This window comes from Protomyctophum bolini (assembly GCF_963924005.1).
Source record: "Protomyctophum bolini genome assembly, chromosome: 19".
Classification (NCBI taxonomy): domain Eukaryota; kingdom Metazoa; phylum Chordata; class Actinopteri; order Myctophiformes; family Myctophidae; genus Protomyctophum; species Protomyctophum bolini.
In genome coordinates, this window is record NC_137880.1 from 9696991 (window position 1) to 9714201 (window position 17211).

Here is a 17211-nt window from a genome sequence, read left to right on the forward strand (position 1 = left end):
GGGCAGTACGGCATTATAGAAAAGGGTAATGTCCTATTACACTGTTATAACCTTATAAACAATTGCTTTACTATATCATTGTACTTGTAATTTTGAATATCCTGTATATCCAACGCAAAAATCTACCACACAGATGCTTTCCCGGTTTGCAGAGTTGCAGCAGTACTGCAGCTTTCTGGGAGCTTATTGTTGCAGATATGTGGCGCATGTAAAAACCGAACACTGTTTCTCAAACATTTTCGCTTTGATACAGAAAGCAGAACCTTCCCTACAGATATCCAGAGAAGACGTCAGACGGTAGTCTTTTCAAATTGATTCTAGTGCCATAGGCCAGTGATTATTTATTGTATTCTTTACAATTATATTCCACCATTTTTCAGAGACACAACACAAACGATAACCATGGCAATGTCATATTACAGGTCAGTGCTTTCTTGTGGGTAATCCTATTCCAGTTATTTCAGACATCCCCTCCAACTTTTCCCCTGCTCCCCAGTGCCACCCTTTCCACTCACAGGAACAAATAGCCTATAAAATACAGGAAAAAGAAGAAAATAAGTATGTAGCCATGCCAGTTATTCTCTGTCAAGTGTCAACACTGTCACCGTATTGCTATGGATCTAGGTTGTCCTCCACCTCAACACAGCATCTTATGCGTGCCCTCATGTATGTGGTTTATAGAACTTTTTTTTCTTCTTTTTTTCTGTCAATTATGCCATTGCCAACACGGTTTACCGCTAATCATCATTTTGTCTCCAAATCACAACAGAAGCAGCCATGGGTAATGGGGATATGGATGTTTCTTCACAAGTCTCACAAAAACATGTTTTCAAAATTATCTCATATAGGCCTATGCCATGAAGCCGTGGTGGAGCCATTCAAACAGTTAACCCCTCTGTCACATGGAACTATATGGTTTTAGCTGTTGCTGGACATAAAAATAGTTCCATAATAATGTGACAGGGGTCAAAGTTGAACGAAAAAGTTACTATTGCTTGCTACTATATGGTTAAAATAGGTTAACGACGCTAGTTTTGTGGATTAATTTATTTCCAATTCACAGACAACAGGAGTCAGGACCAGAACTCCCACCACGGGACTCAGGCAATCAGTAAATACCTTTGCAACTACTACCGGTATAATTAATGGCAAGTATTTCCTACAGCTTGAAATCCAAATATCTGAACTAACCCTTCAAGGGTTTTAATGATGACAGCTTTGTTGTTCTACAAAGGTAATAAGAATACAAATACCATTATGCTAGCCAAAGTTATCTTGTCAATGCTATTTTCCATTAAGATGAAGGTGGAAGATGGCTCTTAGTCTTAACACACACTTTATCCCAAAGTTATCCAGATGTTTGATAATCACGGACGATAATCAAGGACGATAGATCAGTTCAAGTTTTTTTTACTTGGGTTTAATGAAGGAATCGAACAGGAGACATCCTGACATGTATGGTGGTGTGCATTGTGCAACTAGTAGTGCAGAGGTGTGCATGCTCAAGAATCAAATGTAGGCTGCACTGCACTGCCATCTATTGGCAAGAATGGCCACTATATAGTGCACCCACCTTAGCTAGTCAGTTCAGTTGGATTGGATTCACATCAGTTAGTTACTGATGTGAATCTATAGTTCCAGTGAGAACTTCTTCCATCACTGTGTAATGTACTGATGATCAGTGATGGACGAAGTACTCAGATTGTTTACTTAAGGACTACTTCAACACTTTTCAACCAATCTTCATATAATTGGTCCTCACATAATGTTCATGATAAAATGCCACTATTCTTTTCTACACAGTCTTTCTCATGGGAGGGCTGTGTGTACAGTGAAAAGCCAGTGCAGTGTAAGGCCGGCAGTGTCGGTAGGCCAATCAGAGGCAGGCGGGGCGTTACCATTTTTTTTGTACATGCTGAAGATTAAAACAGTAATTTAGCTGGGGAACCCCCTGTAACAGTTTGAGAAACATCAAGTGGTCCCCATGCGTGTGCACACTGCACGCACGCACTCGTTCTGAGGGGCGCAAGCTTGATAAAACATGCACAGAGACATGATCATCATCATCCCCTCTATCCCAGTGGTTCTTAAACTCCAAAACGAGCTTGGTCCAACGTCTGGTTTACGGAAATTACATCATATAGCAGTCTGAAGTATGAACCTTGAATTTTTGTTTAGAGCATACAATGTTTGTTTAAAGGACTGAGGCACCCCTCACTTCACATGAATGTGATTTTCTTTAATACGGTTTATATCACATCTGCATCTTCCAACCGGTGACACGCCCACTTTGGTTCCCACTTCAGGGGCAAGAAGTATGTTTCGAGGGGACGCTAGCCCCTCCTATATACAGCTATAGAGATTGGTCCGACTCCTAACACAAACATTAAAAGCCATCGACAATGAATGGAGCAACACCGCCGGGTAATCTGAGATTACAGATTATCAGTGTGGAGATTACTAATCTCCACACTGGTTTGAGACTTGACAAACAGAGCCATTGATGTATATTTTGATAGCTTATGCCTCTCAACATATCTCATAATTGTACACAGAACACTTCGGCCTATAGGAGTTCACATGCAGAGAAGCCTGAGCGAAGAGGTCATTTAGAATAGCAAGTCACTAAGATAGCCTAGGGACACTTTAAGATAGTCAGTTCGTAACAGCTGTGAGATCCTGCGATATAGTGGACATTGTGAGGTTTTACCACACTGAAGAATGCTTTGAAAATAAGACCACCTGTGGTAACTTGTTGACAAGAGCCAATGGAGCCTTAAGGGTCAACACACACACACACACACACACACACACACACAGGGACAAGGTGACACCCACAGATTGGGGATGTATAAGATGGAACGGAGAATCAGTTAGAACTGTGAGTGAGGGACAGCAGAGAGAGACAAGGGGAACCTAGGCGCTCTGCCTGGGACGAAGGCCTCAATATGCTGTAACCATGGAACGAATGCTTGTAACCTGTAACTGATTGCTGATCAATAAATGGAAAGAAGGAAATATGCCTGCTTGGACCTCCTATTCATTTCAACAGCAACTCCAACAAAGGAATTAGGTAAATTAATCCACAGAGCCCTGTAAGAAAGACACATCACCATCTCAGCCAAAATATCCCAAAACAATGTCAGCGGGGAACAGAACTATTCCTTTTCCTCAGACTACTTTTACTTTAATTAAAGGGTAAGATGCAATGGCTGTAGGCCCACCCACCCACTGCCGTCTGCCGTTATAAGAACCTTCTGCAATATATCATTATCAAGGCAGGCAGAAACGTGTGTAACAAAATATACAAAAGTCTTTTAAGTTAATTGATCAGAAATGATGTCATTAAATAAAATATCAAGCAACCAATAGGACTGTTCAACAAGCAATGGAAATAGATTTATCCAATAAGGTTAAAAGTGCTGGTGACTTTAAAGTGCATATAGCTACAGGGATATCATCCAAATAAAGGCTGGTACTGTGGGGAAAAGGGGAGCTGGACAGGCCCCAGCACCGGTCCATAATGAGATTAATCTATTAGATCAGCACTTCAGTGAAAGGTAGTTAAAAGGACAGTATTCGCTCTCTTTAAATCAGCCGTTTATTGACCTACGGCCCGTTGTAACCAAACTACAATCATATAGAATGCAATACATATCGGACGGTATATATATATATATATATAAGCCAAATTTAATGAGGGAATACAATGATATGACGGAATCGAATTAATGAACCCCAATACTAGAGGTTTACAATAAACCAGGGCTCTCATAACCTGACGCTGCCAGATGAGGGCGGTATTGGGCAGCGTCAGGTTAGGGCTCTCAGGCAACAGGCAACCCAAAACCAAAGACAACTCGTGGCCGACTGGCCGTGTGGGTGCTCTTTCAAACATGGCGGTAGTACATGGAGTGTGTGGAAGGGTAAACTCCAGCAAAGCAGCAGGTGTGGTGCTGGCCCTAAAAGCACAAACGGACGTATTAACATAGTAGGCCTACTTAGCTACTACAATTCGCTGAGGCACGAACAGAGATACACACTTACCGGCTTTAATGAGGCCAACGCAGGGAGGCATACTATGGTCCGACGGAGCATTGGTCCTAACCAATGACTAGTCTAAACCAAAAACTGTCTAAACTAAGTACTGCACCCGGTTAGCCGCAAATTGCGGCTAGCACCCGGTAAGAGGACAACTGTAAACAACAAGAGCCCATGTTTATATTCCCATGGCATCAAAGACACCAAATGAATATCATGCTACAGAGCACCACCACCAACCACATTATACCTGGGTGGCGTGGAGTCGTGTCACCCTCACCACACGCCAAACAGGACTCCGGAAGGAGCGAGTCAGGTGTAGCCCCGAGGCTAAAAACACAACAAGCGATCACGGTCAAGTTCAAACTATTAAGTGCAGGCGATCGAAATAAAAAGCAATGGGGACAGACGTACCTGGTTAAGACGTACCTGCACCGATGTGCAAACCAAGCGCTGTATTCTGTGGACACACCAGCTGACCAAGCATGGTGTGGCAGCCACACGAGCAGAAGAGACAAACAGCTGACAAAAGGGAAACACACTGCTTTTATACTGCCATCAATCAGCCACTAATGAGCAGAGTTGGGTGTAACGAGTAACGGAAAATATCGTTACTGTAACGACACTACTTTGGTCGGTAGCGAGTAATATAACGACACTACTCCTCCAAAATTGATAATCACACTACAGTTACTGGTCGCTTTAGCGCTGCCGTTACTCGCTACTTGCGTCATGTGGCTGCTTTCAGCAGTGTTGCTTTAGAGAATAATGCACACAACGGAGATGAGTTGAACATGAACACTAATGGTGCGCTGGCAACGCAGTACGCAGTACGGACTAGAACATGTCAAACCGGTGTCAGATCATCAGCAGCACAGCATTTTTCGTTACTGTCGTGGACTCGTAGGGTGGCCAGACGTCCGGTTTTAGACCCACCTTTCCTCCTCCCAACTCAACCTCTGGCCGGACACATCATTGTCCGTTTTTTTGTGATATAGCCTACAGTGCTTGTGTCATAACTGTAACGGACCCCGGAATGGAAATGGAGGAAAGGCTCTTACTTTGAAAGGCTATGTGGGCAAACAGGAAGCTTGCTCACTCATACTGTCTGATAAAGCCCAGCATGCATCAGTCAGGAAGAAAATGTTTGTTCTTCATGTGCTCCAAACCATGATCATGAAAAGCTAAGCCTAACCTCACCAACAGGATGAAATGGAACACCAAAAGGAACAATGACTTTCCTGGAGAATGGCATGGTCAAGTGACATCATGATATTGGGACACCTGGTAACAAGTTAGCACCTAGCTGGAGAGGGAACAAGTTCTACTGTAACGGACCCACAGGTAATACTTTATTGTTTAGTATATATTCAGTGTTGTGAGGCATTGGAACAGGAAGTGTGCCAACAACTGATCACAGCTGATGTGAATCAGATGATTGGGACTCAGCTCAGCTGTGGCACTGTGGTTAAAAACAAGGAAATGCTGCCTCAGTACAGAGAAGACTTGGAACAGACAGCACACAAATGGTGTGGCTGAAGTTGGTTGGTTATGTGGATGGCTAAGGAAAGGGAGGCCAAAGGAACGGTCAAATGCCAACTAACCATGGAACGAACTGATGTCACACACAGAATATAGCACCTAGCTGGAAAGGGGGACAAGGTATTTTATTGATTTGCTTGCACTGTTATTGGTATTTGGTATTATTGTTAAAATGTATGCAGAAGGCTGTTTATGTATTGTGTAATGTACGTTAGTGTTGCATGGAAAATGTATTTTGTGCCTGAGATTGGAACAGTTTATGGATTATATTGTAGTGATTTATGACCATTGATACATTGTATTTTGTTTCTGTCCCAGTTCTACGTTGATCTATGAATAAAGCAACTTCAAAATCATCAGTTCAGACTTCATCCTTAAAAGGCCAGCTGGGTCCGCTACAGTGAAAACTTCACCCAACATGGCCCCCCACCCCCCCCCGTAAGACATCTACACAGTCTCAGATTCTGAGATCTGTACTTCAGAACCCGGCCTACTTCACCCCTTCAGCCTGCTTCACAGTGGTTAGTGGTCTGAGGGTTGATCATTTCAACACAAACACAACAGCAAATACATAATTGACATTACACACAGCTTCAGAAAAAATAAAATAAAGGTTCATGCAGAGGAATGGAATGTGAACTGGACATTGTCTTGCTCTTTTGGAAAAAGGTTTCAAGTGCTTGTGGCCATGCCTATGAATTATGGTTTTGATGTTTATGTAAAGTGGTGACATCATTTATAAAGGTTTTCTTACAGTTTGATACTGTGGGTTTTTGAGGTTTATGCAAAGGTATTTATGAAGGGTTCCATACAGTTTGATACTGTGGGTTTTTGACGTTCATGAAAGGTGTCAGTCTTTGATCCGGTACAGAGGTTTTCTTGGGTTCACCTTTTGTTTGTGGTAATTTTCTGTGATACATTTTCAAAATGCCTGAAATAAGTGTTGAGGTACATGGGTCTGATCTAGACCAAGAACTTGACAAACAAATTGAAAATGTCAACAAAGAAATTGAGGACTTGAAAGATGCCCTCCAAAGGGAAAATGAATCGGAGGAAAGACAAAAATTAAAGGAAGCCATTCATGCCAAAAAACAAACGCTAGAAGATCTCAATGAAAGATGGACGGACTTACAAGAAAAACTTCAGGACGAAACCATAAGCCCTCGACGCAGCAACCGGAAACAAGTTCCAACAAGTAAAATGCTTGCGTATCAAAAGGAAACTACAGATAAAAAGATCAAAACATTCCTCAGTATGTATGAACAATGGAAGGTCATAGTGCGCACATTAAAGATGAATCTAAAATCTAATACTCCAGAAAGTGAAATTGAACTCGTAATTGACAAACTGGTAAGAAGCAAGGTGAATGTCATTTTATGGTTATTGGTTTGTGTCATATTGTTGTGGGATCTTGTTTTATTGGTTTGTTTATATGGTATTATGTTTTGATATGAAACTTTTATTGGTTAATTGTAAACTTATTTGTTTATATGAATGCCTCACTTTATTGAAGATTTCTTCCTGTATTGATTATATGTTTGTGCCTTGCCTTTAGTTTTCACGATGATCTATTAAAGAAACTTCACATCATCAGTCGGCCTTCAACCTCTTTGTCCAGCGTGGTTCGCTACAATAACTGTCATTTAAGTCGTCTCTGTATTAAAATCTCCGTAGCACTTTTCCGCTGCACAGAAAGCTCCCAGTTTCCCCACTGTCACAGAGACAGAGCAGGCGTTGGGGTGTTGCCATGTCCGCTTATTACAAGCGACTTTGGGCTTGTTTTATGATAGCCCAGTCAGGCTTCTTTTGGGCTGTTTTCATAGACATGGCTGCTTGTTTCTCTTCTAAAACCTGGCAACACTGCCAATGGGAGGGTGTGTTTGTTTGTTGTAGAACGTGTGCTCTCACAATCACTAGTTAGTTAATGTAGAGATAAATAAACCAAATATGCCGAAATGAAAAACTACATTTAATGAGCAATGGAGCAGGGGACTCCACATCATAAAGAAAGGGATCCTAAAGCACTGTGAACATAATTATAGTCTACTGATTTATCTCAGTCTCATTATTTTATTTGAATATATATTGTTGGGAAAGTTAATATTTGCCTAGAACCACGTGGTACAGTGGTTTTCAACCATTTTCATATCAAGGTCCAGTATGTATTCTGCATTTTAGCCATGGACCACCATTTGATGAGATTTGGCCTCACAGACCCCAAACTAAATATTATATTGTTGTGTGGCAGTTCAGTGCAAATTATTTGACAATGCATCTCAGGCGATTTTATGGAGTAACGCAAAAGTAATGTAACGAGTAATGTAACTAGTTACTTTCTCCAGGGAGTAATAAAGTAATGTAAGGCATTACTTTTTTCAAAGGTAATATGTAATATGTAGTGCCTTACTTTTATGAGTAACGGACCCCAACTCTGCTAATGAGTGTGTGGAGGATGGGCTGTGACAGCGTGGGAACTCACGCCCATCCTGCCACACTTGCATGGTGGAAAGGGGCCTTAGACTAGGAGTGGTTCTAGAGCTACCTTTCCAGGCCCCAACCCTAAGAAATAATCATATTTTAACTGGGACCCCATCTGAAAAGGTTGTGTCAGGGACCCATCACCCATCCCCCAGAAAAGACAATTTATGTTATTAAAAAATCACAACCGTGTGAAGTGAGGGGTGCTCTCCTCCTTGTATAGCTGCTATTTTTTTTAAATAGCCACAGACCACTGTAACAAATTTAGCTGGGGACCCCCTGGAACCCCTCCAAGGACCCCTGGGGATCCCCGGAACCCCACATCGAGAACCGCTGCTCCATCCTATCACCATGGTTGTACTTTTTTGTCTGAGACAAATTTCCCATGAGGCTGTGCTGGCCCCGGGGGGCAGTAGTGCTATAGGTAGACCGGAGTCACAGCTCCCTCGTCCGGCGACTTCGAAGCTTTAGGACCGGCCATGTCCGTTCGCACCCAGCCTGGACAGCAGGCGTTCAAGAGTATCCGATCATCCGGTCTCTCCTTGGACAGCTGACGGGCCAGGACCATGGACAGAGCCGTCAGCCCGGCCTTGACACTCCGTACGCCGTTTCGGGCCAGCCTCCGGCCTTGTGTTCGCCCTTCTTGGTCAGGCCGACGAACGGCCGCATCAGTCCCGCCAGCTCGACCTCCGTTAGGCCCTCGCTGCGGAGGTTACCATGGAAACTAATGCTGTGGATTTAGCCTGCTCCGGACCAGGCTAACACAACAGCCAGGTTTAACCTAATCCTGATGTCTTTACTGTTCATTAAGCGGTCAATCTGATCACAAACCAATGATCTTTTCCATGCACACTTATTCAATTATTTATGAGTTTATGTTGCCTTGTTATCGGTCTGCATTAAAACATGGTACACGTTGCCATTAAAGGACTAATTTAAGCCCTATATACAAAATCAAAGAACCAAAATATATAGGCTGCACAACCTCATCATGACAGCTTGTGAGATTGTAGATCAGCTACTTTTGGTGAATGTTCCCCCAGAATAGGTTTGCTGTGGACTGGTGCAAGTTGTTAAGAATCATCAAATACATGCCATTATTTGATGTATTTAATTTTTTAAGTGAAAACAGTACTAAATATTACGATTACTCATTGTTATACACCATATTACCATTGTAAGATTTCACGCACAAACTGCCAAGAAGTGCATCACCCCAAGCCAGGATTGAACCCATGACCCACAGTTGAAGGTTCACCAGTCTGGGCACAACCCCCTTCCCCAAATGTAGATCCCTCAGAGGAGGGAGTTATGGCCAAATATCACAATATTATGCTACAATATCATTATGCTTACAATATTCAGGCCTACAGAAGGGGCAGTAATGCAACTATTAAGGATTTTACATTGTGCATATTATTTAACTTTTTACTTAACGTAAATCTTTATAGTTTGTCTTATTTAAAGTTATTGAAGAGTCAAGACAGAAAGTTTCATTTTGTAGTTTGTTTAATTTTAAAATCACTTGCTTTAATGAAAGACAATATAAACCGAAATCATAACGATACCTGTCCCATGACAAGACTTTCTCAATTCAACTTGCAGAGCGCCCCATTTGTGTAAAGAGTCAAGACCTATTCCTGAATCATATACTGTATAAATCTAAACGATTCAAACGATTCAAGCCAAAAGAAAAGACATTCATGACTGCAATTCTAATTATTTGTACTTTGTGACACAATCTCTGTCTCTACAAATATCCTGCAAAGATAGATGAACAAATGGATAAACATTTGGCAACAACAGATCAACATTCATCAAAAACAATTAATTAAATAACGTTCAAGTAGTTAATTTGTACTAAACATAGCATAGATAATGTTTCCACAGCTGACATCAGTGCGTTAATAGTGGATGCGCTGATGAGACTTTAAAGCATCATATTGGTTAAAACATTTCTTGCAATATTCACAACTGAAAGGCGATTGATTTAGTCTGTAGTCCCTTCCCTGCCTCCGGATGCAGCCGCAGATTTTATTTTGAAGACCCCAAAATGAACTGGAAGCAAAATTGGCAAAAGCTAATGTGGCTATCCTCTACCAGTCATCAGAAGGAATTTAGTAATGAGCCACAAACATTGAGCCACAGAAAGGATTCAGAGAAAAGGGCATACGATTGTAGTTAACATGGACGGTGGGGAATCATTTCATTGATGGACAACAGGCAAGCCAAGCATTACCTAGCGACAGGGACAATGCTAGGAGTTTTTATTGGTCTCACGTCTGAATGGTATAAAAGAACAATAAAGTTTGTAATCTTTGTCTCATGTATGAGTTCTCTTGTGAATTTTGAGATTACCTCTCATACTGAACCCTATACAACACTGATCTCAGTGGTAGGGTTTCTCTCCTGTATGAATTATCTTGTGACGCTGGAGATTGCTACTCTGGGTGAAACCTTTACCACACTGGTCACATTGGTAGGGCTTCTCTCCTGTATGAATTATCTGGTGTTGTTTGAGAGCGCTGTTGTGGCTGAATGTTGCCCCACACGGGACACAGTGGTACGGCTTCTCCCCTGTATGAACTCTCTGATGACTTCCGAGTTCACCATTAGTTCTAAACGTTTTCCCACACTGGTCACAGTGGTAAGGCTTCTCCCCTGTATGAATTTTCTGGTGAATTCTGAGATTACCTTTTTGGCTGAATGCTGCCCCACACTGGTCACAGCTGTAGGGCTTCTCCCCAGTATGAATTCTCTGGTGTATTTTGAGGTAAGCGACAGTATTGAATGCTGCCCCACACTGGTCACAGTGGAAGGGCTTGTCTCCTGTATGAATTATCTTGTGACGCTGGAGATTGCTACTCTGGGTGAAACCTTTACCACACTGGTCACATTGGTAGGGCTTCTCTCCTGTATGAATTCTCTGGTGTTGTTTGAGAGCGCTGTTGTGGCTGAATGTTGCCCCACACGGGACACAGTGGTACGGCTTCTCCCCTGTATGAATTCTCTGGTGACGTTTGAGATTACCTCTTTCATTGAACCTTAACCCACACTGGTCACAGTGGTGGGCCTTCTCCCCTTTATGAGTTCTCTGGTGACTTCTGAGAGCACTGTTACTTCTAAATGCTGCCTCACACTGGTCGCAGTGGTAGGGCTTCTCTCCAGTATGAATTCTCTGGTGTAGTTTGAGTGCAACACTTGTGCTGAAGTCTGACCCACACTGGTCACAGTGGTGGGCCTTCTCCCCTGTGTGAACTCTCTGGTGAATTGTGACTTCACCGTTAGATCTAAACATTTTCTCACACAGGTCACAGTGGTAGGCCTTCTCTTTATGAGTTCTCTGGTGACTTCTGAGATCACTGTTACTTCTAAATGCTGCCCCACACTGGTCGCAGTGGTAGGGCTTCTCGCCAGTATGAATTCTCTGGTGTGCTTTTAGAGATCCTCTTGTGCTGAACACTGTCCCGCACTGGTCGCAGTGGTAGGGCTTCTCTCCAGTATGAATTCTCTGGTGTGCTTTTAGAGCTCTTCTTGTGCTGAACGCTGTCCCGCACTGGTCACAGTCGTAGGGCTTCTCCCCTGTATGAATCCTCTGGTGATTCTTTAGACTACTGTTCACTATGAACCGTTTCCCACACTGGTCACAGTGGTAGCGCTTCTCTCCGGTATGAATTTTCTGGTGAGTTTGGAGATTACTGAGTTGGCCGAACTTTGCCCCGCACTGGTCACAGTGGTAGGGCCTCAATCCTGTATGTGTTCTCTTATGTATTGTGAGCTCGCCTGTTTGGCTGAACCCTTTCCCACATTGGTCACAGTGGTGGGGCTTCTCTTTCCTATGAATTCTCTGGTGGTGGAATTTGAGATTACTTACGCAGCTGAATCCTTTACCACATTGGTCACAGTGGTGGGGCTTCTCCCCTGTATGAATTACCTGGTGTCGTTTGAGCACATCGCTTCTGCTGAATGCTGTCCCACACTGGTGACATTGGTAGGGCTTCTCCCCTGTATGAATTACCTGGTGTTGTTTGAGAGCACCGCTTGTGCTGAATGCTGTCCCACACTGGTCACAGTGGTAGGGCTTCTCTCCCGTATGGATCATCTGATGACGTTTGAGATTAGCGTTTAAGCTGAATGTTGCACCGCACTGGTCACAGTGGTAGCGCTTCTCTCCAGTATGAATTTTCTGGTGAGTTTGGAGATTACCGAGTTTGACAAACTTAACCCCGCACTGGTCACAGTGGTAGGGCCTCAATCCTGTATGTGTTCTCTCGTGTATTGTGAGCTCGCCTCTTCGGCCGAACCCTTTCCCAAATTGGTCACAGTGGTGGGCCTTCTCTCCTTTATGGATCACCTGGTGGCTCTTGAGATGACATCTTGAGCTGCATGTTGCCCCATACTCGTCACAGTGGGTATGTGTCTTCACTGGTAGTTGGGCAGGAAACACATCTGTGATGGAGAATGACAGGAGATAAAGAAACCATAAACTGTATTGAAATTATGTGAAAGCTGTGTTGTATTACCAAAAAAAGACTTCTTTCTTTAAATTGATCTAGACCTAGAGTCAATTTTAACCGGTTAACAGTTTATTTGTTATACTGGGCCCAGATTGGCCACTGGGGCCCCTTTTCCACCAAAGGTTCTAGAACTGGTTCCGTTCTAGTTTCTTGGAACCGTGGTACTTTCAGGGAACCATGCAGCGGCCATTTTTTGGTCCCCGTTCTGAACCAACGTTTAGGGTTTTGAACCAATTCATTTTCAATGGAAACACTCTGAACTGGTTTGTCCAGCGAAGGTGTATTTTCTCTTTCAATAGCAATCTTCTGCTTAGCTGCTAAGCAGAGAGATTGCTATTGAAACGCAAACAGAAATTATGCTTTCATAACTTGTACAGGTAACTATGTTACTCAAACAAACTCCTTATCATGCCTAGAATCAAGCCATCAAGGAATCATTTGAGGTTCAGGGGGCGGGTACTGTCCTAAAGTCGGCTCTTCGGTGCTACTGAAAAGTTCTGACGAGCCGAAATCATTTCGGCACTACAGCGCCGAAACAGCGGTAAAATATCGGCCCTTAGTGTCAAAGTGTCCTTGAGCAAGACGCTGAACCCAAATTGCTCCTGATGTGCTGGTTGGTGGCTTGCATGGTTTACGCCACCATCGGTGTGTGAATGTGTGTGTGAATGGGTGAATTGATGCACAATCTATGTAAAGCGCCTTGGATAAAAGTGGTATATAAATGCACCATTGACCATTTACCAGAAAACCTTTGATTCTGTGAAATGTTTTAAGTGAAAACCGCTAAATAAAGGGTATTTATGCAGTATATCATAATGATATAATTTAATATTTAATTAAATATAAGTTTTCACAGAATCAATGGTTTTATGGTCATGAATCACCAGGATCGTGGGTGACTTGATTCTAGGCTTTAAATAATTTATATAAATATTTGTGTACATCTGGGGAAAATGAATGGACGTTTTTCCAGTATACCCAGAAATCCGCGCTCACTGCTGTGCCCTATTGGCTGCAACCGCAGCGAGGGTGGATCCTTCCCTGGGTAGAACCAGTACAAACCTTAGAAACATACACTACTTTATCATTATTTTAAAATTAAACAGACCATAATTTACTAATCACATTGAAAAATTACTTTAAACTAGCGATTGAAAAATGTTCATGAAAATGTTTACTACGGTAATAAAATCAAGTTTAATGTAGAGTTGTTGTTCCGATACCGATACTGGTATCGGTTACTCGGGCCGATACCACCCTCAAGTACTCGGAACCATCCCCGATACTTTGACCCAAGTACCAAAACATTCAATTGACACTAGGCTGAACGAATGCAACAGTAGAAAGTCTGACCCAACACTGCAGCAAGTTGCCAAAAACAGCCAATCTACAATGACAAGTTGTCATTTAGTTGTCAAGATCGGAGATCCATCTGCATCTATGAGAAAAAGGTACTCGTATCAGTACTCGGTATCAGCGAGTACTAAAAAGTACTTTACTTGCACTCGTACTCTGTCTTAAAAAATTTGTGTCGAGACAACTCTAGTTTAAAGTCTGGCCAAAACTTCATTTACTTTACTTGCATTGACAGTATATTACATTGCGACCGCTAGAATGTGAAATAGCGACAACTGCTGGGCCATTAATAGGAACTGCATGCTGTAAGTTTCAATTCCATCGGCGATTACTTGGAGAGCAGTGTTTACTGTTTCTTTAATGTTGTGGAATGTGAATATGATGCATCCTTTTGTAAGATTTGCAATACTGACATATGCAGACAAGTAGGTGAAGTATTATCGCTATAGGTTAAGCAGTGTATAATAACTTGGCATGCATCATTTATATATATATATATAGATGAGATGTCATACGACGGCCAGTACCGAATCAACACCACTGGCGCTACACCAAATCAAAAGGCCCCATGCACACGAGTGTAACACAATCAAGAACGACACTTTTTGCATTTGCACGCCCAGTGAATGAACGTGCGTGCGTTCAGTGCACCGCCAGCATCATCGCTGCTGCTTCCATAGAGTTTTAAGGCGGTGGTCATTGTTGATAAATAAATCACTGACAGGCATAATCACCCGCTTATTACACGGCACTGCTTAATGAATAAATTGAAATATAAAGTAACAACAAAACTGTCTGTCCACAAGTGCAACACAAGTTGCCCCGGAAAACAAGGAATTTAGTTGATCAAATAGATTCATTTTCAGTTACTGCAATAACTGCTATTTTTCCACTTCAAATGTTTTCAAAAACATTCTTGAAAGCAATGTTTGGTTGTAAATGACATGGTGTGTTTGTTTACATGGCTGTCATGTTGGATAGTGGATACAGCATCAAATCTTCAAATATCAGGGCTTTGATGGCAAAAATGAACATGATTGTGATCATAATTATTATTATTTTCTACATACCTATTCTGTACAACTTTACTATGGGCTGAAGTCTGGCACCAAGCAGTCCATGTCCCTGGTTCATCTCTCGCTGGTCCTCTGTCAATGTTGGATATGTTTTGGAGGCCATCGTCACTTGATACCGTAGATCTGTCTGTGATAATCTGTGAAAAAAAAACATGACAATTAAAACTAAACAACATAGTTATCAATCAGCGACCTGACATGATACCATGAACAAGATCACTGAAGAGCCTCAACAATATGGTAGTTTTCTGATCAATATTTCATTTGAATGTGTGATTATTAGCACAGGTGCTCTTGATGAGAGCTTTCAGAACTGAACTGAAAAGAATGGTACTTTGTATCAATTTATAAAATGTACATTACAATTTATCTAAATTTGTGATTACGAAGCCTAAAAAACAAACAAAACAAATAATCGTTAATCACAATTATTTGTGTGATTAATTGTCAACTTGTCAAATTTGTAATTGCGAAGGCCCTAAATACACATAATTATGTATTGCAAAGACACAGTTCATCTGGCAAACTATGACACAGGAATAATAATTAAGTACTCAGTGGTGGAAAGTTACTATGTACATTTACTTGAGTGCTGTACTTAAGTACAATATAGGTCTTTTTACTTTACTGGAGTGTTTCCAATTATCTGTACTTCTATTCGAACTACTCCACTACATCTCAGAGGCAAATATTATACTTTTACTCCACTACAATTCTTTTAAAACTTAAACTAGGTACTATGTAGACTGATTATAGAAAATATACAAAATTACACTTCAGCCCATTTCAGCCATTTGAAAATACCCAATCTGCAAGACCACATGCATTGTGAGCTTGTTTATGTTCAAAATATTTTAAGTTAACATTCAAAACTTGTGAAATAGGACCATTTGAATTGCGAACTTTTACTTGTAATACAATTAATTTTACATTGCAGTATTGATACTTGAACCAAACTTTTACTTAGTAAAGAATGTATTTATTTGTCCACTCTACTGCATTGTCTTTGTTAGCATAGCTGCCTGATATGTTCCAATATACCATGAGGTAGTGATTTGTACCAGTATGAAAATAAATGTATAAGTGAAGAAGTGTACGTAGGTCATGATTGCTAGGCTAACGGCTGTAATGGTAGTACTAGTGTAACATCGTGTACAACAAAGACCACATGGAATAAAGTAATTCCATCCAACAATCAACAACAAAGACAGTTGCACACCATGCTAAGTTGTTCTCTTAAAAGTGCGTTCCAACCCCAGGATCCACTGGACACTCCGTGTCGCAATGGCCCTTTTCTTCATACGTGTGAAAATGTACATTATGTGTTTATAAACATAGATATTATATGCATAATATAAACGTACCCTGCTTCAAGAAGACGCAACACCCGTCGGAGCGAAGTTATTGTGATTTGTGAGTGACCTAGCTGCGTCCGTACGTCGGTGTTGTTCGTTTAGTTTTTGCGGGTGCAATCATTGCTTTTTGCCGGTGTATACCGCCACCTACTGTCCTGGGGTTAGTTGTATGAATCCCTGACTCCCTGTATTATTGCTATTGATTGATTTATTAACAGTTTGCAGAATTACAGTACATTTCAAGTACAACTCAATGGGGGATTCTGATTTTTACGGGGGCCAGTCGAATTGCAGACGTCCGTAGGTGCCCTTAGGAGAGCGGTTTTGAAGGAGTCAAGGGATCTGCATGTCTTAATGACTGTTGGTAGGGCGTTCCACATTTTGGTGGCTAAAATACATGATGAGGATAATGATGATTCTGATTAATTGAAAATGGTGGACCCTGTTGTAAACAAGTGTAATGCTTTATCAGTGTTTCGTCCACAGTAACAGTCTTTTATTGAGTTGTGCTTTCATGTGAAATGTACACATTCTGCAAACTGTTAATAAATACTTGAAGTTCAATCAATCAATCAATCAATCAATCAATAAATCAATCAATCAATCAGTGGATCAGTGGATCAGTCAATCAATCAATCAATCAATCAATCAATCATGATGATGATCATGATGATGATGGAGATGATTAGGCCTACAGCAGTTGAAGAGGGAGGAAAGATAAATCACAACATTCTGTAATAATAATAATATAATCCTTACTACACTACTGATTTATGTAGTGGAATAGCCCTAATCTCCTTTTTAAATTAAAATAATCTCATACATACATTTCCTACGGTGTAATTT

At 41.5% G+C, this 17211-nt stretch overlaps 1 protein-coding gene across 1 annotated transcript; it reads right to left on the reverse strand.

Moving 5' to 3' along the window:
- Positions 1-9668: 9668 nt before the first annotated feature.
- LOC308333921 (uncharacterized protein) lies at positions 9669-16411 on the reverse strand. Its single transcript, XM_080790453.1, has 3 exons — positions 16375-16411; positions 15005-15147; positions 9669-12510 (listed from the first exon to the last, which is right to left on the reverse strand). The coding sequence occupies exons 2-3, from the start codon at positions 15111-15113 to the stop codon at positions 10451-10453; spliced, it is 2169 nt and encodes a 722-aa protein (XP_080646579.1). The 5' UTR covers positions 15114-15147; positions 16375-16411; the 3' UTR covers positions 9669-10450.
- Between the last annotated feature and the right edge of the window lie 800 nt (positions 16412-17211).